General features: G+C 52.8%; 1 protein-coding gene across 1 annotated transcript in view; it reads right to left on the reverse strand.

Annotated features, from left to right (window-relative positions):
• Positions 1 to 24898, reverse strand: part of LOC144785826 (adiponectin receptor protein 2-like) — a 368390-nt gene that overhangs the window by 46056 nt on the left and 297436 nt on the right. Inside the window, exon 5 of the mRNA XM_078664672.1 lies at positions 21337 to 21524. Within this exon, the coding sequence (XP_078520798.1) occupies positions 21337 to 21524 (188 nt within the window). The remainder of the gene's footprint in view (positions 1 to 21336; positions 21525 to 24898) is intronic.

Consider the following 24898-nt stretch of genomic DNA (forward strand, 5'->3'; position numbering starts at 1 on the left):
ACTTTTGTGTAGCAGTAACCTTGCGCGTCGGTAGGCGTCGTCTGCGGCTCCACGTCCGTCATCGGCGTCGATGGCGCCGGGATGGCGTCGCCGGAGTACATAGACGTCACCCTCGTGCGCTGACGTCAGTCCTTATACACAACTTTTTTGTGCCAGAAACGCAAAGCCATGATATAAACCAACACTGGTGCCATGAAACTAGGGCCCTGAAAAGGGATGACCTTAACCCTAGTGTTAGAAGGGGCGATCTCCGAGGGCCAGGTTGTGCTCACCCGGACACCCCAAGACCCACCTCTCCCCCAGAACTTGCCGAGTCTTGATTGTGAGGTCCTCACCGGGGAGGACTTCGGGTCTAGGATCGTACACACGGAGCTCACACCACACTACGAACAGACACTACACCGTTGGATTCTGGTAACAAGTTCTTTATATAAGCAAATAACGAAGGAAGCACTCCTACATACACCGTGGTCAAGGAACCACAAAGTCTTGGAGGATTCGAGAAGGGGGAAGCGGGACAGTCTGTTAGTCTCTGGGTCAGTACGAGTCGTTCCCTACGCACAGCTCTCAATCCTCGAGCCGGGGGGGTACGAGATGATGGTCGTACTGGCTGCCTCACCTCCGTCGAGTCGGCTCGGTCGTGATGGTGGTCTCGATGGTCCAGCCGGACCAGAGTACTGCTCGAGCCGCGACGAGGTCAGCAGGGCTCGATCTGAAGAGGTTCGTGAGAGCCGCGACAGCGTCAGCAGGGCTCGGATGGTCTTAGAGGTCGAGCGGGACAGCGTCAGCAGGGCTCCGATGGTTGCAAGTTCAGCTTGAGCCGCGACAGCGTCAGCAGGGCTCCGATGGTCTTAGAGGTCGAGCCGCGACAGCGTCAGCAGGGCTCCGATGGTTGCAAGTTCAGCTTGAGCCGCGACAGCGTCAGCAGGGCTCCGATGGTCTTAGAGGTCGAGCCGCGACAGCGTCAGCAGGGCTCCGATGGTTGCAAGTTCAGCTTGAGCCGCGACAGCGTCAGCAGGGCTCCGATGGTTCAGTTCAACTGGAGCCGCGACAGCGTCAGCAGGGCTCAGAGGGTCGGGATGAGTTCTTCTTAGGGTCAGCCGCGATCAGATCAGCAGGGCTTCAGGTCCAAGATACAACTGCCTGCTAGCTGTCGGGCGGGCCCAGTTATAGTCCTTCTGCTCTTTGATCTCCGGACCCTCGCAGGCGGAGGTCTCAGGCCCTGGGGGCTGGTCGTAGGCGAGGTCCGGCAGTTGGCTCTTTGATCCCTTGGAAAAGATGGGTCCGGGAATTCCCAGACGCCCAGCGGGTCTGGAGCCAGCCCTCGGGGAGGCCAGAGGGGTGATCGAAACTGGCCCACAGGGGAGGGCCAAAGGTGTGACAGAAACCAGCCCCTCCGGGGAGGCCGGAGGTGCCATCGAAACTCCCTGGCTTATCTCACTCGGGAGCCCTTTACCCCCCAGCCGGGACTGGCGAGCCTTTGGAGTCTGGGTTTCGCCGGGGTCACGCTAGGCCCAGGGAGACAGGGATGTCGGGAAGGGAAGATGGCGTCCGGGCCTTGTGGGGCATGCAGGGTTAGGCGCTCGGAGCCGGGAGTGGAGCGGGGAAGGCAGGCCTGGTCGAGGTTCCAGGGGGGTCTAGGCTTAACTGGGGTAGGACGACCAGGCTCGGGTTACAGGCTACACTAACGGGGAGGCTGCGCAGGGGACTCGGGGTATAGACCTATGCTCACAGGGTGTGGAGGGACAGAGGCGAACCACGCCACGAGGCCGGGTCCAACACGCGTCCCCCCCAGCTGAAGGCGAGGAGAACTACCCATCCTCTTGGGGGTTCTCTTCGCTGAGGCGGAAGAATCGGGACAGGCCGTCTGCGTTGGCGTGGTCAGACCCAGGCCGGTGCTCAACAGTGAAGTCCATCCCCTGGAGGGAGATGGACCAGCGCAGCAATTTGGGGTTCTCCCCTCTCATCTGCATTAGCCACCGGAGAGGTCGGTGGTCGGTCTGCACCCGGAAGTGAGTACCAAACAGGTAGGGCCTCAGCTTCTTCAGGGCCCAAACCACCGCGAAGGCCTCCCGCTCGATGGTGCTCCACCTTTGTTCTCGAGGGAGTAGCCTCCGGCTAATGAATGCCACTGGTTGGTCTAGACCGTTTTCGTTCACCTGGGACAGGACTGCTCCGATGCCATGCTCGGACGCGTCCGTCTGGACTACAAACTCTCGTGAGTAGTCGGGGGCCTGTAGGATGGGGGCGGTGCACATGGCTTCTTTCAACATTTCAAACGCCTCTTGGCAGGCGGAGGTCCAGCTGACTTTCTTCGGCTGGTTTTTGGAGGTTAACTCCGTGAGGGGGGCTACGATGCTGCCGTAACTCTTGATGAACCGGCGGTAGTACCCCGTGAGCCCTAGAAACGCCCGCACTTCCGTCTGGGTCGTGGGGGCCTCCCAGGCCACGATGGCATCGATCTTGGGCTGGAGGGGGGCTACGAGGCCGCTTCCGACCTGGTGCCCGAGGTAGATTACGGACCCTTGTCCGATCTGGCACTTGCTTGCCTTAATGGTGAGACCAGCCCTCCTCAGGGCGGTCAGCACCGCACCGAGGTGCTGGAGGTGCTCGGGCCAGTGGGAACTGTACACTGCGATATCGTCCAGATACGCAGCGCTGAACTCTTCCAACCTGGTTCACCAGTCGCTGGAAGGTGGCGGGGGCGTTCTTCATTCCGAAGGGCATCACCCGGAATTGGTAGTGACCATCCGGGGTGGAGAAAGCGGATCTCTCCCTGGCTCCCTCGGTGAGGGCGATCTGCCAGTATCCACTGGTCAGGTCGAATGTGCTAAGGAAACGAGCAGCCCCTAGGCGATCGATAAGCTCGTCGGCTCGGGGGATGGGATGAGCATCGGTTCTGGTGACTGCGTTGAGCCCGCGGTAGTCAACGCAGAACCTCAGCTCGGGAACAGCACCGGGGGCGGCTGCCTTGGGAACCAGGACCACGGGGCTAGCCCATGGGCTGTCGGAGGCTTCGACCACCCCGAGAGCTAACATCTTCGATACCTCGGCCTTGATGCAGGCCCGGACTCGGTCAGGGACGCGGTAGGCTCTGTGCCGTACCGGTGGGCTGTTCCCGGTGTCCACGTCGTGGACGCACCAGCTGGTGACGCCGGGGGTGAGGGAGAAAAGGTCCGAGAACTGTCTCAGTAACTGGCGACAGTCCCCGCGCTGCTCGGGAGAGAGGGAGGAGGAGAGACTCACCCCCTCTACGGAGCCGTCTTTTTCTTTTGTGGAAAGGAGATCGGGGAGAGGCTCCGTTTCTTCTTCTTCCCCATCGTCCATGGCGAGGAGTAAGCTCAACTCGGACCGGGCGAAGTGGGGTTTGAGGCGGTTCACGTGGAGGACCCGCAATGGGTTCCGGGGGGACTCCACATCGATGAGGTAGGTCACCTGACTCTTGCGCTCCACCACCTTGAAGGGCCCTGTCCACTTGTCTTGCAGGGCACAGGGCTCCACAGGGGCCATCACCCAGACCCGCTGTCCGGGCTGAAACTCGACCAGAGTGGCATTCTGGTCGTACCACCGTTTCATTTCTTCTTGACTGGCCTCGAGGTTTGCCTCGGCCAGTTCTCGGAACTTCCTCGTCTGGTTCCGGAGGGCCAGGATGTATCGAAACACATCGGGAGGGGGCTCTGGGGCCGCCGTCTCCCACCCTTCTTTGACCAGGGTGAGGGGTCCCCAGACGGGGTGCCCGTAGAGCAGCTCGAAGGGGCTGAACCCCAGGGACTTCTGGGGGACTTTGCGGTACGCGAAGAGGAGACAGGGAAGGAGGACGTCCCACTTACGCCTCAGGGGCTCTTCGAGACCCAGGATCATTCCCTTGAGGGTCCGGTTGAATCGTTCCACCAGACCGTTACCCTGGGGGTGATATGGGGTGGTGAATTTGTACGTCACCCCACATTGTTGCCAAAGGGACTTCATGTATTTCGAGATGAAGTTGGTCCCTCGGTCGCTGACGACTTCTCGGGGGAATCCCACCCGGGAGAAGATGGCCATGAGGGCCCGCCCCACTACGGGGGCGGTCACCGTTCGGAGGGGAACGGCTTCGGGGTATCGGGTGGCATGGTCTACCAGGACCAGGATAAAGCGGTGCCCCAAGGAGGTCCGGGGGTCGAGGGGGCCCACAATGTCGATTCCCACCCTCTCAAAGGGGGTACTGACCACGGGGAAGGGTTGGAGAGGAGCCTTGCGCTTCCCTCCGCTCTTTCCGCTGGACTGACATGTGGGGCAGGACTTACAGTGGGCTTCCACCTCGGAGCGCATGCCCGGCCAGTAGAAGTGGGTGACCAGGCGATGGTACGTTTTGTCTTGTCCCAAGTGTCCCGCCAGGGGCACGTTGTGGGCCAGATTCAGGAGAAAGCCGCGGAAGCGTAGGGGGACCACCAGCACTCGGCCGGACCCTAGCTCGGCGGACTTTTGCTCGCTGTATAAGAGGCCGTTTTCCCAATAGACAAAGTGGGAGCCGGACTGGTCACCGGCGGCCTGGGCGGCGGCCTGCTGCCGCGGCCCAACCAAGGATGGACAGGATGTCTGCTCTAGGCAGAACTCTTCTCGGGACGGACCCCCTTCCTGGCGCCATAGGGCCAGCTCAGGAAGGTCGTCCAAGCTCGGGGTCGGTTCGACACTAGGGCCGAGGGGACCTGCGTCGGGGGGGAAGCTCTCCCCGGGGAACAGCTCAGGGGTCTCAAAGGATTCAGGGACCTCTGGGTCCTCGGGGTCGCCGGTGCAGCCTCTAAGGTCGCCCCTTCGGGCGGTCATCGACCGGGTACTCGCACAGGCCCACTCTGGTAGGCCCACCATCTCTAAGTGGGTCCTTTTCTCAACCCGCTGCCATGGGGAGCTCTCCAGATCGTTGCCGAGCAGGCAGTCCACATGTCAGATCCACAACTGCCTCCTTGTTTTGGTATGATGCATAAAAGGGGTCCACCTCCCGACGTCCCCAACTCTGGATGTAACACAGAGTAATGAGGCAATCAGGTGAGGGAAAAAAGGTGTAGGGAGGGGTCCGCAGGGAGAGGGAGACCTGTAACAGAAAAAGAACACAGGGTAAATACAACACACTAATCCTTCTACTCTCGTAAGGTCTCACTAGAGCGGATCTAATACCTGGAATCTAGCTGTTGGACAATGGACTCCCCAGGAATTCAACTGTGGTCATCTACAGAGATACTTCTCTCCAATACACGATGTCTCTATAACCAAAGAACATGAAAGATTAACCACTCTTCCCTACACATCAATGACAACAATCTCATGAAAGTCATTCATACATACCCACAACCGGGTACACTCTGGCAACCCGCAATTCCACACAACTCAGGAAGCCACACCACCCAGCAGGATATGACAGCCGTCAAATCAGATCCATGGAAGTAAGGTACTAAGCCTCCTATTGTCCAAGCAGGAAAGAATTAAAGGAAGTCAAATGTGAGCACAAAGAAAATAATAAACCCAAAGTCAATAGGAAGGCAGCTTCCTTGGAATACCTATAAGTCAACCAACTTCCACAATGCCAGCGCTTACCTCAGCGCAGAATCCAAACAGAAGCAGGATCTCCCGAGCGCTTACGTCAGCGCTAACAGCGAAAATGTTCCCTTGCGCTTCCCAGCGCGATCAATATACAAAATGTACTGGGGCTCTCCAGCGCTTACGTCAGCGCTAATTAGCCCTAAAGTTCCTTTAGCGCTATACAGCGCGAACGACAAACCAAGATTGGGAGCTCCCAGCGCTTACGTCAGCGCGGGAGGAAATTGTGTTCCAAGCGCTCTACCAAGCGCGGCTCTTTCCAAAGGGCTTCCCCGCGCTTACGTCAGCGCGGGAAGAACAGACCAAATCCGATCAAAAGGCGCTGCAGCACAGACTGCCCAGCCGGGCAGCTACTAGGAAGGGCGGCGCCTCGCCCCACCAGACACCGAATCCAAAACGGAGAAACCCAGGACCACAAAAAATCACGGACAGTTCAGGCTTGAAACCGCCAAACAGCTAGTCCGCCAGAAGAGACAGGATTACGCGCACTTCCTGTGCACACTCACAGCCCTAAGTAAGTTCAGCTCCTCCCCTGGTTTTCCAAGCCTGCTGGGAGATGTAGTCCTCAAGAAAGTTAGTTGAGTAGGCGCATCAGTTCACCACCTGACAGTACGCCCACCTCCCAAGCGCCTCCTAGAACCAGGCTTCTCCGGGTGACGTGCGTGGAATTCCCGAACAGCCTTGGGAGCATGAACGTTCGCCGGTGGCTCCCAGGAATCGTCCTCCGCCGAATAACCCTTCCAGGCGATGAGATACCACAACCTCCCACGACGAATCCTGGAGTCCAACACCTTCCGCACCTCATACTCCAGCTGACCGTCACGATTCACCGGAGGCACCGCCACCCTCCTGGCCCGGCCCGCCGGCTTCAACAGACTGCAGTGAAACACCGGATGAATACGCAGAGATGCCGGCAACTTCAATTTGTATGCCACAGTTCCGACCGGACGAATCACCTCAAATGGACCAATGAACCTAGGATGAAAGACACTACGGTAGCGAAAGCGGATGTTCTTGGTGGATAACCACACCCGATCCCCTGCTGCATAAACGGGACCTTCTTGACGATGACGATCCGCCCAAGACTTGTACTGTGCCTTCGCCTTCCGTAGATTGCTCTGAACCTTCCGGTGCATCTCCTGAAGAGCCGTCATCTGAGATGCCACAGTAGGCTGGTCCACAACATCCTCAGGTATCGACAACGGCAAAACCTTTGCATGAAATCCATGGTTGGCCCTAAAAGGTGACTCCTTGATGGAACTATGCCAGGCGTTGTTATATGACAGCTCCGCCAACCATAACATGGAAACCCAAGAATCGTTTGCTTCCTTTGCGTAGCATCGCAAATAGGTCTTCAGGGTTTGGTTCAGGCGTTCCGTCTGACCATCGGTCTGCGGATGGAAACTGGTCGATGTAGCAGCCTCGATCTGAAGAGTTTTACACCACATCTTCCAGAACCGCGCAATGAACTGCGGTCCTCGATCCGAGATGATGACTCTCGGGAGTCCATGCAACCTGATCACATGTGTCAACAGCAGTTGTGCAGTTTGCCCTGCAGTAGGAAGGTTCTTACAGGGTATAAAATGGCCCATCTTAGTGAGACTGTCCACCACCACCATGATGGCATCACAGCCATGGTCCAAAGGCAGACCCAAAACAAAATCCATGCTTATAGTGTGCCACGGCTGAGAGGGAGACGGCATGGTGACCAGCTTGCCTTTTGCTTTGGAATGTTCATTTTTTGCCCTTGCACAGACGGCACATTGTTGCACCCATTGACAGACGTCTTTCTTCATGTGTTCCCACCAGAACTGTCTTTGCATCAAATGGAGCGTTTTGTTACCTCCAGCATGACCGGCTAATACAGAGTCATGGCACCAATTGAACGCCTTTAGACGAAGCTCCAAGGATGGTAGATACACACGATTTTGACAAAAAGGGATTCCATGTTTGAGAGTTCTGTGAGAGCCCTGATTTGCCCATGTACTCCACTGTTCTGGTTTCTTATGCGTTTGCACCTCTCCCAGGAAGTTCTCTATAGTAACTGCACACAACACCTTTCTTTCCGACATACTCAATCCTGCGGGACTCAGAATCACTCCCAAGAATTCCACCTCATGCACGTGAAACACACACTTAGTCAATTTGCAAAACAGTCCATGTTCCAATAATCGCTGCAATATGAGAGACACATGATGGACATGCAATTCTTCATTATTCGAGTAAATCAAGATGTCGTCAATGTAGACAACCACAAAATTGTCTACATATTCTTTCAGGGCATCATTTAAGAAGAATTGAAATGCCGCGGGGGCATTACACAGCCCAAACGGCATCACGAGGTACTCGAACAACCCATAGCGTGTCTTAAAAGCCGTCTTCCACTCATCCCCCTCTCTCATCCTTACCAGGTGATATGCTCCTCGCAAATCAAGGCGGGTGTAAATAACTGCCTCTCTAACCTGATCCAGCAAGACAGGGATGAGTGGAAGAGGGTAGCGATTCCGGACTGTGTTCCTGTTCAATACCCTAAAGTCAATGCACGTCCTCAATTCTCCGTTGGCCTTCTTGATAAAAAACAAAGGCGAGGCCGCAGGAGATCGGGATGGTCGAATGAACCCTATTTCTACATAATGATCTAAGTACTCTCGAAGATGTTGTGTTTCGGGTTCTGACAGTGCATAAACCCGACAGGAGGGCAATACCGCCCCTAGTATCAGGTCTATTTGACAATCATAGCTTCGGTGAGGCGGCAGGATCTCCGCCTTACTCTCACTGAATACCTCACTGAACTGAGCGTACTCAGGTGGGACTTCCACTTCTTTTTCTGCAGCAGTAGCTACCTGATAATGATGTGCCAAAGCCAGTACATGAGTGCCAAAGGAATGGTTGCAAGAATTGCGACATTGCTCAGACTCAAAAACCACTTCCTTAGCAGTCCAGTTTATCGTGGGGTTGTGATACCACAACCAAGGCATACCAAGGATTATCTCATATTGTGGTGCCTCTATGATGTTTAAAGAAATCCTTTCCACATGATTCATGGATTCCCCTGGTTTCACCAACTCCAATTCCTCTGTCATTTCCGTGATAGGGCCAGATTTCAGGGGTTTTCCATCTACTGCCAACACCATTTCGGGTGTCTCTCGGAGTATACGTTTTAATGCTAAACGCTGCACCAAGCCACTATCTATAAAATTCCCTGTGGCACCGGAATCCACCATAACCCCTACCTGATGTGTCTGTTGATGGTTCGTTAGAAACATGGTAAGCACAATATGCGACACTGAGGTCACCTCGTTGACTCCTGCCAAAGAAGGCAACTGCAACCCCTGAGAAAGGGCTCGACCTTCTCTTGCTACAGGCTCTGCAGTACAAGGACTAGACACAGGAATGGCGGAAACAGCCACCTTTTTCGGAAAGCCAAACTTTCCTGTTCTCTTGGGCTTAATGGGACATTCCTTAACAAAATGGCCTTTTTTACCGCAATACATACAAAGACCCAGCATCCTACGATTTTCCCTCTCTGTCCGAGATAAGGGAGCCCGTATGGCCCCCACCTCCATAGGTTCTGACTGATGTTCCGAGGAGGCTGATGTATTTCGGTTCCCTTTCTCTGTCTTTTCCGTAGGGGCATAAGACCTTTCACCCCTCCTTTCGGCTAATCTATGATCCAAACGGAGAGTCAGATTCATTAGAGCAGTATAAGTAGTGGGCTGCGGGTCTATCTGGGCAAGCACGTCTTTCATGTCATCCCGCAATCCCTGATAATACAAAGACATCCTCTTGTCTTCAGGCCATGCCGTTTCAGCTATCAAACGGTTGAACTGAGTCAAATACGAGATCAAATCCTGTTTCCCTTGTCTAAGCGTCAACAGTTCACGATCAGCTGATAGAGTCGTAGCTCTCCTATCGAATACCCTCTCGAATTCTCTTCTAAAAGAATCCCAGTCGGTAAGGAGGGAGTCATCATATTTGACCAGAGGAACAGCCCAATTGGCTGCATCTCCCGTCATATATGAGATAGCAAACGCCACCCGGGAATGATTGGTGGGGAAAGAGGCGGGTTTACAGGAGAAGTGAAGCATTATTTGTGTTAAAAAGGTCTGAACCTTTAAAGGATCCCCTGAAAACCTCTCCGGACTTGCCAGTGGAATTGGAGGTGGCACATTCACTTGTATTTGAGACGTTGCTTGTGAAGCGTCAAACGGGTTCCTAGCCTGTCGATCTACCCTTTCCCTGAGTGCGGCCGTTTCTGCTTTGGATGCTGCTAATTCCTGTTGCACCAACACTAAGGCTTGTAGGACATCGTCTAAGGACGCCATTTCTATGCCTCATACAGAACGAAGGAAGCGGTATATCGTGGGCGCGTAATTCTGTCAGATCCACAATTGCCTCCTTGTTTCGGTATGATGCATAAAAGGGGTCCACCTCCCAACGTCCCCAACTCTGGATGTAACACAGAGTAATGAGGCAATCAGGTGAGGGAAAAAAGGTGTAGGGAGGGGTCCGCAGGGAGAGGGAGACCTGTAACAGAAAAAGAACACAGGGTAAATACAACACACTAATCCTTCTACTCTCGTAAGGTCTCACTAGAGCGGATCTAATACCTGGAATCTAGCTGTTGGACAATGGACTCCCCAGGAATTCAACTGTGGTCATCTACAGAGATACTTCTCTCCAATACACGATGTCTCTATAACCAAAGAACATGAAAGATTAACCACTCTTCCCTACACATCAATGACAACAATCTCATGAAAGTCATTCATACATACCCACAACCGGGTACACTCTGGCAACCCGCAATTCCACACAACTCAGGAAGCCACACCACCCAGCAGGATATGACAGTCGTCAAATCAGATCCATGGAAGTAAGGTACTAACAGCCTGATTCATGTACGGGCCGTTTTGCGTGTCCCTAATAGCGATTAATAGCGACTCGCTATTGAGGAAACGCAAAACGGCATTCATGTACTTTTCGGGGAAAAAATAGCGACTCGCACGCGGGCGCTAAAGCCGTTAGCGACCGACAAAAAACGCAGAAAAATCGCTATTTCCGGCTACCTGCGATCGGGATAGCGACTCGCAATCCCGATCGCACGGGATAGCGACTCGCAATCCCGTGGGATCGGGAATGCGAGTCGCTATTTCGCGGGATCTGGAAAACGGGAAGGCGCATTACGAGCACCGTGATGACATCACAACCAGGAAGCAGCCAAATCCCACCCCCAAACAACACAGTGACGCTATCAGTCGAGTGTTGAAGACCGAAAGCTGCCGCTAAACTGCCGTTAGCGACTCACAACCCCGCCGAAATAGCGACCGCCATGTCGGAGGAACCCCAGCCAGGCCCCAGCAACAGCGCTGCCCGCAAGCGCAAACTGAAATTCTCCGAACAGGAGCTGGAGAACCTCATCGAAGGGGTGGTGGCCAACCACGACCAGCTGTTTGGTGCCAACTCCCGGAGGGTCCCAGAGCAGGAGAAGAGGAGGATCTGGGTTGGGATTGCCTCCAGTGTGAACTCTGTGGGCGTTGCGGACAGGTCTCTGGAGGAACTCAAAAAGCGGTGGTACGACCTCCGAGGCCGTGCCAAGGAGAGGGTTGCGGAGCGCCTTGGTGAGGCATCAGGCACCGGAGGTGGTGGACCGACTGTCCCACCCAACACCCCCCTGGAGGACCAGGTAGAGGACACGTTGGAGAGGGAGGCGTGTGTTGGCGTGACCCCTCTGGACTCCTCCCGCCCCACCCAAGACACCCAAGGTAAGTGGCATGCGACTGCGACCCTGTCCCCTATGACCGCCCCAGACCAAATAGGCTCACTCATTGGCCCTTAGTCATGCCTATGTTGTGCATCAGGAAATGCCCTGAAGCATTGTGGGAGACGTAGTATGTCCACAATGTAGTAGTACCACAATGCGGCCAGAAAGGTTCCAAAGTGCGCAAATACACAGCCACCCAGGGAATGACACCCAGCATGCATGTAACATCTGCACGTCTGACAGTCACATGCACCTAATGAGTATCCACTTACCCTCACAGGTGCGGGAGACAGCAGTGACAGTGAGAGGCTGCTGATCGATGAGGAGGCCCAGGAGGAGGAATCCCTACCTGAGACACAGCCACCAGCCCCTGCAGCAGCGCCAACAACAGCAGCCAGGCCCCCCGCCTCTGCTGCATCAACACCTACAGGCCCACCGGCTGCCAAGGCCAGGCCCCCCGCCTCTGCTGCATCAACACCTACAGGCCCACCGGCTGCCAAGGCCAGGCCCCCCGCCTCTGCTGCATCAACACCTACAGGCCCACCGGCTGCCAAGGCCAGGCCCCCCGCCTCTGCTGCATCAACACCTACAGGCCCACCGGCTGCCAAGGCCAGGCCCCCCGCCTCTGCTGCATCAACACCTACAGGCCCACCGGCTGCCAAGGCCAGGCCCCCCGCCTCTGCTGCTTCAACACCTGCAGGCCCACCGTCTGCCAGAGCCAGGCACCCCACCAATGTGCCTCCAGTGGCTGCGGCACCTGCAACACCAGCTGCAACAACACCTGCAGCACGGCCAATAAGATCTGGCCCAGCCACATCCGCTACACAGCGGCCCAACAGCAGGCGGGGCAATGGGCATCTCCATGCCTGCCTGAGCGTGGAGCGGCGCATGCTCCGCATACACCAGCGGCAGTCCCAGCAGCAGGGAGCAATCCAGCTCCAGCTCCATAAGATAGGCCGCAATGTGGCTGGAGTCGGGGAGAGGATGGACCGCATGACGGCGGCCATGGACCGCATGACGGCGGCTATGGAAGACAACACTGCAGCGCTGGTGAAGCACCGCAGTGTTGCAAGCAGGCGCCACCACCAGTTGCTGAGCCGGCTGTCCACCTACAGCCGCTCCAATTATGTCTCGGCAAATGCCACCACCCTGCTTGCGCGGCGCTCCCTGACCCAGCAGCACCAACTGGTCCAGTGCTGCGAAGATATTACCCGGGTGCTGGAGCATTTGACCACCGCCGTCACCGCACTGCACGCACCTGTGCTACCGGCAATTGTGGGGGGTGATGATGCTAGTGAGGGTGCCTCCAGTGTCAGCAGCCACTCTGCCACGCAGGCCCCCCCACCTAGGCGCAGCACAAGGGCTACGCCTGCTCCAGCTGCCCAGGAGGAGGAGGAGCCTCCCAGGCGCATGCAAATTGTGCGCCGGAGGCGCCAATGACATTGTGTCAGGGACACAGGCGCAGGCTGAACTTAAGCCTGCCATGGACCGTGTCATGCAGTATGCATGAATACTGCATTTTGTAAATAGTTGTTTCCAAGACCCATTATTTTTTGTGATAATAACAAATACATTTATTTTGGTGCACACATACGCCTTGTGTAATCATTACAGTTTGCATGCAATTGTGATATGTGGGGTGGGGGAAGGGGGTGGGCTAGAAATTGTTAGCTGTGATGTGGTTGCGACGTCTGTGGCCTTCAGCTGGGTTCTCCCCGCGTGCATGGTGCGCATGTGCTGGTGGCCGGTCGTCCCCCTCAGATTCACTGCCTGAGATGTCAACTGGTATCCGGCGCTTGGTTGCAATGTTATGAAGCATTGCACAGACAGCCACAATGCGGCAGCACGCTGCAGGACTGTAATACATGGCCCCACCTGTCTTGTGCAGTATACGGAACCTGCTCTTGAGCAGGCCAAATGTCCTTTCAATACAGTTCCTTGTCTGGATGTGCGCAACATTGTAGCGGCGTTGCTGAGGTGTAGCAGGGTTGAGGTAAGGGGTCAGGAGGTATTCCCGTAGGGCGTAGCCACTGTCACCTGTATGAGAGGAGCAGATGTTGATTGCCTGTGCAGCGCAGTTACTTCATAGCAATGTGACATTGTCGACAAAGTGTACTTACCGAGTAGGTGTCCTTCCCCAAACTCTCCCCTGATCAGTCGTGTGTGGAGTCCGCTGTGCCTGAAGATGAAGGAGTCATGGGTACTCCCTGGGTACTGGGCCACAATGTCAGTGATGATGGTCTTGGCATTGCAGACCATCTGTATGTTGAGGGAGTGGTACGACTTCCTGTTGCGGTACATATACTCCGTGCCAGCTGGTGGGCAGATGGCTACGTGGGTACAGTCTATGCAGCCAAGGACATGGGGAAAATGGGCAACATTATAAAATTGTAGTTTTGTGAGGTCCAAATCCTGTTGGCTCGTGGGAAATGTGATGTGCCGGTGGAGCTGGGTGAGCATGGCGTCAACAAAAGTGTGGAGGCAGCGTGACATGGTGGGCTGGGATATCCCCCCAGCAGCGGCTACTATGCCCTGGAAACTGCCGGATGCCAGGAGGTGCAGGCTGCACAATACCTGCACATGTGTGGGCACAGAATGGTTTCGCCTTGTTGGGTGCTGCATGATGGGGTCGAGTTCTTGTATCAGCCAGGTGATCATTTCCCCATTCAGCCTGTATTTAGCATAAATCTGTTCTCTGGTTTGCCCCAGCAAGGTGACCCGCTGCCGGTAAATCCTTGCCTGCCTCATGCGTCTCCTCCGTGCTGCTCGCTGTAGCCTTCGCCGCCTCACCACCATGTACATCCCAGGCATTGTGGAACGCCTATTGCTGCTGCTGAATGTCCTTATGTGTGATTGGTCAGGCCTGGACCTGTTGGTGATTGGCTAACAGTTTTTCAAAATTTGGTTAATCATGGCTTTCATGGTTACCACCTGCTTTGAGTTGTCCTTAAATTGCGCCGCGCAAATGTGCGATTTAGCGCTTTTTCGCTAATGTATTTCTTTCATGAATGCCGATTGAGACAATATTGCGTTTCGCTATTCAATTCGCAGATTCCGTGGTTGGTCGCTATTTCATTATCGCTAATGCTCGGCTTCCCGGAGTCTGCGACTTTTACAGCGTAATCGCTATTCCGGTCGCTATTATTTTTTAGCGATTTCGCTATTTCGTACTTGAATGCCGATTCCGTGTTTTGCACCCGCAATTGCGCCTCCTATTGTCCAAGCAGGAAAGAATTAAAGGAAGTCAAATGTGAGCACAAAGAAAATAATAAACCCAAAGTCAATAGGAAGGCAGCTTCCTTGGAATACCTATAAGTCAACCAACTTCCACAATGCCAGCGCTTACCTCAGCGCAGAATCCAAACAGAAGCAGGATCTCCCGAGCGCTTACGTCAGCGCTAACAGCGAAAATGTTCCCTTGAGCTTCCCAGCGCGATCAATATACAAAATGTACTGGGGCTCTCCAGCGCTTACGTCAGCGCTAATTAGCCCTAAAGTTCCTTTAGCGCTATACAGCGCGAACGACAAACCAAGAGTGGGAGCTCCCAGTGCTTACGTCAGCGCGGGAGGAAATTGTGTTCCAAGCGCTCTACCAAGCGCGGCTCTTTCCAAAGGGCTTCCCCGCGCTTACGTCAGAGCGGGAAGAACAGACCAAATCCGATCAAAAGGCGCTGCAGCACAGACTGCCCAGCCGAGCAGCTACTAGGAAGGGCGGCGCCTCGCCCCACCAGACACCGAATCCAAAACGGAGAAACCCAGGACCACGAAGAATCACGGACAGTTCAGGCTTGAAACCGCCAAACAGCTAGTCCGCCAGAAGAGACAGGATTACTTCCTGTGCACACTCACAGCCCTAAGTAAGTTCAGCTCCTCCCCTGGTTTCCAAGCCTGCTGGGAGATGTAGTCCTCAAGAAAGTTAGTTGAGTAGGCGCATCAGTTCACCACCTGACACCACAGGCATGTCGGAGCGGACCGCCACTCGTAACTCTCCAGAGACGCCCCCCCATTCGAACGGGACTTGAGCTATCCGGCAGGTGCGGACGGAGTTATCAGCTGCGATCACCCTGCAGGAGATGTGGGGAACAATCTGGGCCTCGGTGACGAGGTGCCGTTTGACGGCGGTGATACTGGCCCCAGTGTCTCGGAGCGCCCCTATGGGATGGCCATTGACAGTCACCTGCTGCCGGTACTTCTCTGTGTTGTCGGGTAGGGGAGCTCCGGGGACCATCTCCCTATCACCCAGGGAGACTAACATCATAGCTGCGGGGTCTGCTCCCTCGAACTCTTCCTCCCCCTCCTCTTCTAGGGCTACTGAGGTGATGTGGCGCACTGGGGGCCCTGCAGCGGCAGGCTTCTGGAACAAGGGGCAGCGGGGGTCATTGGGATAGTGCCCGGGTTTCTGGCAATGGTAGCAGGCTTGGCTGACTCGGGGCCCTGGCTTAGCTGGGGGAAACCCTGCGCGCGCTGTGGGAGGCGAGGTGCCGGGCTGGTTTCTGGGGGGACTACGCGGGGACCCTACCTGGGAACCCCTCTGTCTATTCTGATTCCCCCCTCCCCTCTGGCGGGACGATCCCTGTTCATTTCGGCCAGAATCTCCCCCGGGCCCCTGGGGGACTCTGGTGCTCACCCATCGATCGGCCTCGACGGGCAGCTTCCGGGGGTCAGCCAACTTGCTGTCCAGGAGGTGCTGTCGGAGTTCCACAAAGCAATTCAGGGACAAGTGTTCATACGCAATGAGGTCGATGAGCCCCTCGAAGGTGGATACTTTGCTGCCCTTGATCCACCCTTCCAGGGCCCGGCTGTAGAAATTGACATATTCTACCCACGTGGTGCCGGGGATCTTCTTGCATTCTCGGAAGCGTTGGCGGTACATTTCTGGGGTGAGCCCGTACCTTGTGAGGAGGGCCTCTTTCATGTGGCTGTTGGAGGTCTGTTCGGCAGACGGTAGGTCGAGTAGGGTGTCCCTCCCCTCACTCAGGAATCGACCCCACAGCCCGGCTCCCCAATCTTTCTGCGGAACTCGGTGGGAGGTCATAGCGACCTCGTAGGCCTTGAACCATTGCTGGATGTCATCGTTTTTATAATATTCTTTGACGACATCCTTGGGGATGTGGACCTTGGGTTCCACCGGGGGAACAGACTCTCGGGTCGCTGCTGTTTTGTTGCCTTCGTTCCGGGCCTTTAGTTCTATTTCCAATACGCTGCGCTCGTGCTCCAGCTAGAGCTTCTTTCCGTCATGTTCTCGTTGGAGTTTCTTCTCCTCCAGTTCTCCTTGCAGCCGCAGCTGTTCGATGGCTAGCTTTTTCTCGGCCAGCTTGAGTTCTACCTCCATCTTTAAACGGGCTAGTTCTAGCTTGTGGCTTCGGTTGCGTTCTCGATCGGTCATCTCTTCTCGAGATAGACCTCTCTCTGCGCTGCGAGTCCGCGTCGGGGACTCTGCTCTTTCTCGCTCTGGGGCGTGGGTTTCGATCAGGGGTGCTCCCCCTCCATCGGCTTCTGTCGGTGCTGGAGGTTGGGCTCCGGTCTCCACCCAGGCTTTTAGAGCTTGTTGGAAGTCCTCTTTGGTGTTTAATCCCGTTGACGGGATACGGAGATCTTTGCAGAATTGTTTGAGCTCACGGTGCGAATAGTCTCCCAGAAGCTCCATCTGGAAGGTGGTCTTGTCGCCCGTGAAGCTCATGGTTGTTCTTTGTTCGGGTAGCGTGTCAGTACTGTACGATCCCTAGACGTAGGTTCTTATCGCGACGCTGCCACCAATGTTAGAAGGGGCGATCTCCGAGGGCCAGGTTGTGCTCACCCGGACACCCCAAGACCCACCTCTCCCCCAGAACTTGCCGAGTCTTGATTGTGAGGTCCTCACCGGGGAGGACTTCGGGTCTAGGATCGTACACACGGAGCTCACACCACACTACGAACAGACACTACACCGTTGGATTCTGGTAACAAGTTCTTTATATAAGCAAATAACGAAGGAAGCACTCTTATATACACCGTGGTCAAGGAACCACAAAGTCTTGGAGGATTCGGGAAGGGGGAAGCGGGACAGTCTGTTAGTCTCTGGGTCAGTACGAGTCGTTCCCTACGCACAGCTCTCAATCCTCGAGCCGGGGGGTACGAGATGATGGTCGTACTGGCTGCCTCACCTCCGTCGAGTCAGCTCGGTCGTGATGGTGGTCTCGATGGTCCAGCCGGACCAGAGTACTCCTCGAGCCGCGACGAGGTCAGCAGGGCTCGATCTGAAGAGGTTCGTGAGAGCCGCGACAGAGTCAGCAGGGCTCGGATGGTCTTAGAGGTCGAGCCGCGACAGCGTCAGCAGGGCTCCGATGGTTGCAAGTTCAGCTTGAGCCGCGACAGCGTCAGCAGGGCTCCGATGGTCTTAGAGGTCGAGCCGCGACAGCGTCAGCAGGGCTCCGATGGTTGCAAGTTCAGCTTGAGCCGCGACAGCGTCAGCAGGGCTCCGATGGTCTTAGAGGTCGTGCCGCGACAGCGTCAGCAGGGCTCCGATGGTTGCAAGTTCAGCTTGACCCGCGACAGCGTCAGCAGGGCTCAGATGGTCTTAGAGGTCGAGCCGCGACAGCTTCAGCAGGGCTCCGATGGTTGCAAGTTCAGCTTGAGCCGCGACAGCGTCAGCAGGGCTCCGATGGTTCAGTTCAACTGGAGCCGCGACAGCGTCAGCAGGGCTCAGAGGGTCGGGGTGAGTTCTTCTTAGGGTCAGCCGCGATCAGATCAGCAGGGCTTCAGGTCCAAGATACAACTGCCCGCTAGCTGTCGGGCGGGCCCAGTTATAGTCCTTCTGCTCTTTGATCTCCGGACCCTCGCACTGGAGGGCTTTGAGAATTTGGAGTCCCCTGAGAGGAGGCGGAACGTGTGGGAATCTTGCTCCTGATGGCATTGAAGGTCGTGCTGGCGCCTTCCTGATAGGAGGCATGAATGTTGTGTGCGAGACCACTTATGGGGTGAAGGCAGGTTAAGAGATCGCAATGGAACTTGATATTCACATCTTACCTGTGAATTTATAGACAAATATACTAATATGAAGTGTCCAGGGAGCCAGAAGCGGAGCGCCTAATTGTTTTAATGTTTATAACTATCAATGAAGTTCCTATGGTGAAAAAACACTGCTATGTTAATATTGACAACCGAGAATTCCCAGCCGGAGGCCAAGGAATAATTCAAGTAAGTGAGTCTATGAGGGATCCAATACTGTAAAAAGTAGAAGTTTAGAAAAAAGCCCTATTTGATTTGTTAAAACACACATTCTGTCAATACAAGTGAGATTGTTAAAGCTCTATTTTTTGGGGGGGAGGGGGGGGGGGGGAGAGTTTTTTATAGCATGAACTCAACCCGAAGGTATCAGAGCGCTTTACATGAGCACCAGTTGTTACAGACGGACATATTCAGTTTTGCTAGGCATGGGGAGATTAAGTAATTGACCCAGAATCACAGGATGCTGAGCGTCCCTGCTGAGACTCAAACCCGTTTCCCCAGCTTTTAGTTCAACTGTTCTAGCCATTAGGCCACATCCGTGTTTGGGAAATGCAGCAACAACAGCATTGAACAGAATAGAATGTTTAGGTTGTGTGTATAGTTCATAAATGCAACACTGATTAAACAATGGACAAAAGTAAACCCATGTAGAGTAGTTGAGGGCTGTCATTATGATGAGGATATCCCTATTTTATAAAGACCCCTCAAACGTTTCCCCTATTTAAAAGATCTCTGTGAAATAAGTGTTTTAACCACTGAATTCTGTGCAACAAAAGCACCCATACTACTGATATATGTTGCCTCATGAACAGATGCAGGGGCTTCCATGCAGCCACTTGAACAATGTCATCAGCAATGTGGACCTTTCGTAACACAGCAGCAGGGGCTGCTTTACCTCTCATGCAAAGTGGCTTTGGTGTACATGACAATCATATGTTTGCTAACTGATAATATACATTTGTGCAAAAGCCAAACCATTTTTAAATGGATTGTTTCGAAGTACTCATGTAGTTCTAACTGGATTATAATTAACGCAAAGTGGTCATATTTTATGTCTTTTGTCCTGTCAAGGTAGAACTTAAGAATGGTACTGACCTCTAGTGTATTCAATGATCAGTTCGGTGAAGATGTGTTTCTTAAAGAACACCAGTAATGAAACTGGCTGGTTGACATAAAACTCAGACACGGCCTTGGGTAGAAAAGACAAATGAATTTTCATGACTATTAGAAAAGAACGTTGTCAAATGTTCCTAGAAAGAAAAAGCCAAGATTTCGCTAAATGTTCTAGCTGATGTTATAGCGAACAAAAATGCTGCCTATCAAGACATAAGCTGTAGCCATGCCTTGTGAACAGGCTCAAAAGAATGAACTAATAACTATATAAAGATCCCAAGAGAGAGGTCTCTTAGTCAATGCAAAAAGTGCTTTTGATTGCCTCGAAGACGCCCTCTATCACACCTATTTTGAAAAAAAGGAACATTTATGATGGTCTCTTCTTAATAGAAAAGACCAACAGGCCTAACATTGGCAAACGTAGAAAGAAAGATAGCATTGCCTATTTGTAGTAAATGATCAGTTTGAAATCCTTCTGATGACATAAAAAAGGAGAATCTTTTCTGCTTACTAGCATAGACTGACCTAGGCAAAGGTCTTGTCACTTCTTTTAAAATGTTCCTACATTCCTTAGGGAGATTGAAATGGCCTTGCTGCGTTGTATTCCTCAGCCATGCTGCCAAATTCTCTCTGCACCTCAGTTTCTTCTGAGTATTCCCTGACGTGCTGAAGTCCTCTGTATTACCAGCGTTTCTGCCAATCTGGAGCAATTAGAACCATTCTAGTTCCTCAGTGTCTTGGTTTAATGAAAGACAACCTAATCAGGAGAACTGGCCCAAAAACATAGAGAAAGTTCTGTGACCAATTGATCAGTGGTCCCTGGTTTGTGAAGAGTGGGCAGTTTGTACTTTCTGCTGTAGCAAAGGATCTACTTTAGGTAAATCCTATTCTAGGATGACATAATGAAGAAGGTTGTCATTTATGACTCATTTGTCGATTTGTCGTTCTTGTCAAACATCTTGCTCATAGCATGTGCTGCCTAGAATATGAACTGTTTCTTTACATGTTAATTGCCACAAGTCTATCGGACAAGCCTCATGAGTTCCGGGTAGGGGGCCCGACCTTTTGTCATTTGTCAAGGTCTAAGACCTACTTCTCAAACCTGTTGCGGGCTGCATCGGAACTCCGTCAATGGGGCTTGTCTCTGTAATTAACAGAGAACTAAGCAGCTAGAGGAAACCATCCTCTTACATATACCGCACCTTAGCGAGTGCACCACATAGCTGGTCTTCACATTATTTAGGCCACCACTTTAATTTTTCACTCACCTAATTCCTCACTAATATATGGTCCTGATCAAAACCAGTTTAACCTGAGGCCGGGCTGAAACATGTTGCCCGCACAGTATATGCGAGTCCCTAAGTACCTCCACTCATATCCACCGGCTTGTTTTTAATACTGCCAAGGGCCCATTATTATAATAGTCCTGTGGATATCTGGGACCCTTAGGACAGTTTTTTAATTCACACTCTCTTCACCATCACAGCACACTCACAAAACAAAAAGCCCGCTCTGCTGTAGTCTCGGTGCCTTGGCTGGGACCCGATGATGAAGCATGCCACCAACTAGGTTGATGGGTGAGGGTCTTCTTATAAAAACAAATGTTTTTCCTGCTCTTAAACAAACACTAGGAGCTTCTACCTACTTGCTAGTTCCCATTGATTCATACATAATAACCAGGGGAAATGAACTAGCCCCTTTTTCCTCTCTCTCCCTTTTGTTGCTGATAATAATTATACATCATCTAGCTCCCTTTTCCTCCTCTATCCTCACCCATGTCTTATTTTTATCCTCCTAAGCTGCCCTAGCTTTTCTGCTTTGCGTTCTTGTCTGTCATACCCCCTGCCCCAGATTCCCAGTCCCCTCTTCACTCCTACCTTTATCCCTGTTTGTTCTCTCACCTGCGCGTAGAACTCTGTAGGGCGTTCTGGAGAAGTACTCCCATTGTGACACAAGAATAGAGGTGGCTCCCAGCAAGAGCATGGTTGTCAGGTGTGTGAATTGGGCTTTTGGGGAGCAGTAAAACCAATAGTAGATCCAGGGCACAACGCTTCCCACGATCAGCATTGTAATTCCACAGTAGTCCAACCTAGAGGAAGAATGGTACAAGACAGCTATCAATGTGGGAATTGTACGCCAAGACCATACTGATGTAATCACATCACTGCAATGATTTCCATTAATAATATAACAATGAAAACGGGCATATTTAATTATGTTCATATATTGTGACCAATGGCATTTACATTGGTACTGAGTTGTTCACTAGAAGTGGACTAAAAGGGGCATAATTGGGCAGGATGGAGCCCTGTGTCTCCATACGTCACTGTGAGACCTCTTGCCTGCAGTCCCCACTAGCGAACTGGAGGATGGCTACACAGACAGTTATACTCACAGGCTTCAAATGAGCTGCTGGTAAAGCCATTCCTATACTCTGGGTGCTAGCCTGCAGCTGCCCAGACTTCTATTCCAGATTGACAGGCTGATTTCCAAATATGGTCTTCAATTCCACAGCATTTGTGGCAGACAAAGGAGGAACAGATGTGTTTTAAAAACAACCCTCTTGTGGTGGAACATAACGAAGGAGCTCTACTGCCGCCAGAGCCTGAAGCACACTTACCCTGCAGGCCAATGTATTGGCTACTAGAAACGTCTCTTCCAGGTCAAATGCTGCATTTACACTGTTCGTATAGGCTCAAAAGAAGGACCATCATTGAATGCATAATAAAAATGTAAAAAAAAAAAAAAAGAAGGACCATTAATTTAGACAGGAAAAGATTGAATTCTCATGAAGGTAAAGGCAGCCACCTTCTTTAATCCCTTCAAAAAATCTTTTATGACGTTTGTGATGGGGCTAAATATACTTTTATGTAAGCAAATTGCTATTTCGAATATACCATATGAAGACAATAAGGGATGATCACATCTTCCTGGTAGGACATCATATTATGCCTACAAATATCTTCCACTAGAAAGCATAGGGTGTTCTTGTAGCTGGACCATTTGCCTCCTTAAGGATGTTTTGATACTTTTGTGATACATTCAACTAGCTATATTATATGATGTCAGAAGCCATGCTGCCAAATTCAAGTTTGTCACTGTCACGAGGACAGGCTCCCTGACGGACGGGGCGTACCTGCTAATGTATGTCCGTTTCCGCCCCGTCCGCAGGATTCCTTCGACGTCTCTTGGACTACTCCGACGCTGCCTACGGTGTCTCCGCTGCCGGCCCTTCCTCTCGTGACATCAGGGGGAAGTCCCCTGACATTCCGCCTATCAGGAGAGCCCTCGTCATGTGATGATGGCCTATCAGAAGAGCCGGGGGCAGTTAAGGAAGCGCCGAACGCCGAAGAAGACGGAAAAGCAGAAGCAATACCGCTGGGATTGCCGGAGGAGAGGAGCGACAAGCCTGGAGGCCCACGGACCCACGAGCCGCCCTGCCACACTTCCAGGGGAGAAGTGTGGCTAAACAAGGTACGAGGGCGCTTCCAATCGTTATTCAATACACGGGGTGGGACAAGGTAGAAGAGGGTGGTCACAGGAAGCATCACGGTCTCCCCAGCGACACTTTAAGATAGAGGAGCACTAAATAGGTGGTGGAACCTGGTGAACCCTCACTCCCCCTTCCCCCTCTCATGCCTTGGCCCCAGGTCAGCCACTAACGCGGCTGTTTCTCTTTTTCTTTCCTCCCTGAGCACCACTGGACCGAAGAAGACGGGGACTCTAGAAAACAAAGCCCAAGCCCAGAAGAAGCAACAACGGGAGCCTTAATTTCGAATTGTATCTGACTCTGTTTAGTGGCTGAGATCCCTTACCTGTCAATAAAGAGGATAAACAGACCTTCAGGCCCTAGAGTCCTTACTTCCTAGCCCCAACCCTCACAATTGGCAAGCCAGATAGGAGTTCAGGAACCGCACCATCCGAAACAGAATGGAAAACATACTGACCCAAATGGAAGCGGATAGGTCTGCTTTCACCCAAGCCATCCAAAGCCAGTCAGAGAACATCCTGAAACTTGCTGAAGGACAAACACAGTTAATGACTATTTTGGACCAAGGAAGGACTGCAGCCCCACCCCCAGGGACGGTGGTACCGTTGCAAAAATTCACCCCTGGAGAAGACCCCCTTGCTTTCTTTTTGAACTTCGAAAGGGCAGCAAGAGCTAGTTCATGGCCTGGGGATAGGTGGCCGTTTTACCTGGCACCCCTGTTGATAGGGGAAGCTCAGGCAGCCTATCAAACAGTTAACCGGGATGGTACCACGGCCTACGCCGTAGTCAAACAATACATCCTAGACCGGTTGGGGGTGGACGAGGAAACCCATCGCTTACGATTTCGTCAAGAAAAAAAGGGACACCCGGGGATTTACCCAAGACTCTATTCTTTAAATTGAAAGAAGCCGCTGATCTATGGCTCAAACCCCAGGAAGGCAACATTGACGCCATAATGAACAAAATCTATCTGGAACAGTTCATCGAAGCACTCCCCTACAGTACCCAGCGTTGGCTCAAACAACATGCGGGACTGACATTAGATCACGCCATAGAAATGGCCACTTGCTATGCCAGGGCTCAAGGCAAACCTTATGTAAGGGAGCCCGATAGACCAATCAAGACCACTTCCCCCATCAAACCGGAAAAGAAACCACCACAAAAGCCCTTGCCTGAGCCGCCTAGGGTGCGATTCCAACGACCCGACCTACCCAACGCTGGACCCCAATGTTATGATTGCGGGGAGTGGGGACACATAGCACGGTATTGTCGGAAGAAAAAGAGAGAAGACAAAGAAGACGCACCCATGGATGTGAGATATGCCCCCAGAACCATACTCTATGCTCAAGAAACCGGAACCACTTTCTATGTAAGAGTTTCTCTTAATGGGACCGTTGTAAGAGCACTGTTGGACTCCGGTTGCAAACATTCTGTGATTCGGGAAGAGCTAGTAGAACAGACCGCACTCATCCTGGGGAAATCCGTTCATATGCGTTGTGTTCATGGGGACGTAAAAGAATACCCTGTAGCGACTGTCACATTGCACACCCCCTCAGGGAAAGAAACGGAGGTTATCGTAGGGGTTATGTCCAGATTACCAGAACCCATTATCATAGGGACAGACAATCCCTCATTCACCGCCCTGTTGCTAGAGACCCTCCAGAATCTGTCTCTTCCCCATAATACCTTATTGGCCTCAGAACCTTGGGCAAGAGACACGCATTTCCGTATAGCCCAGTTAAATGACGCTAGTTTAACAAACGCATGGCAGGTAGCACGAGACGGAAAGGACCCTTCCACAAAACCTTATCCTACCTTCATAGAGAAAAAGGGGCTGCTATATAGGCTCGCGAAAGCAGATGCAGAGCCACAACTACTGGTCCCGAATGACTTTAGAGATCAGATCTTGTTTTTTGGCCATGCCCATCTATTAGCTGGTCACTCGGGCGCAGAAAAAACAAGTCAAGCCATAT

Source organism: Lissotriton helveticus, chromosome 10 (assembly GCF_964261635.1).
Source record: "Lissotriton helveticus chromosome 10, aLisHel1.1, whole genome shotgun sequence".
In the NCBI taxonomy this organism is placed as follows: Eukaryota; Metazoa; Chordata; class Amphibia; order Caudata; family Salamandridae; genus Lissotriton; species Lissotriton helveticus.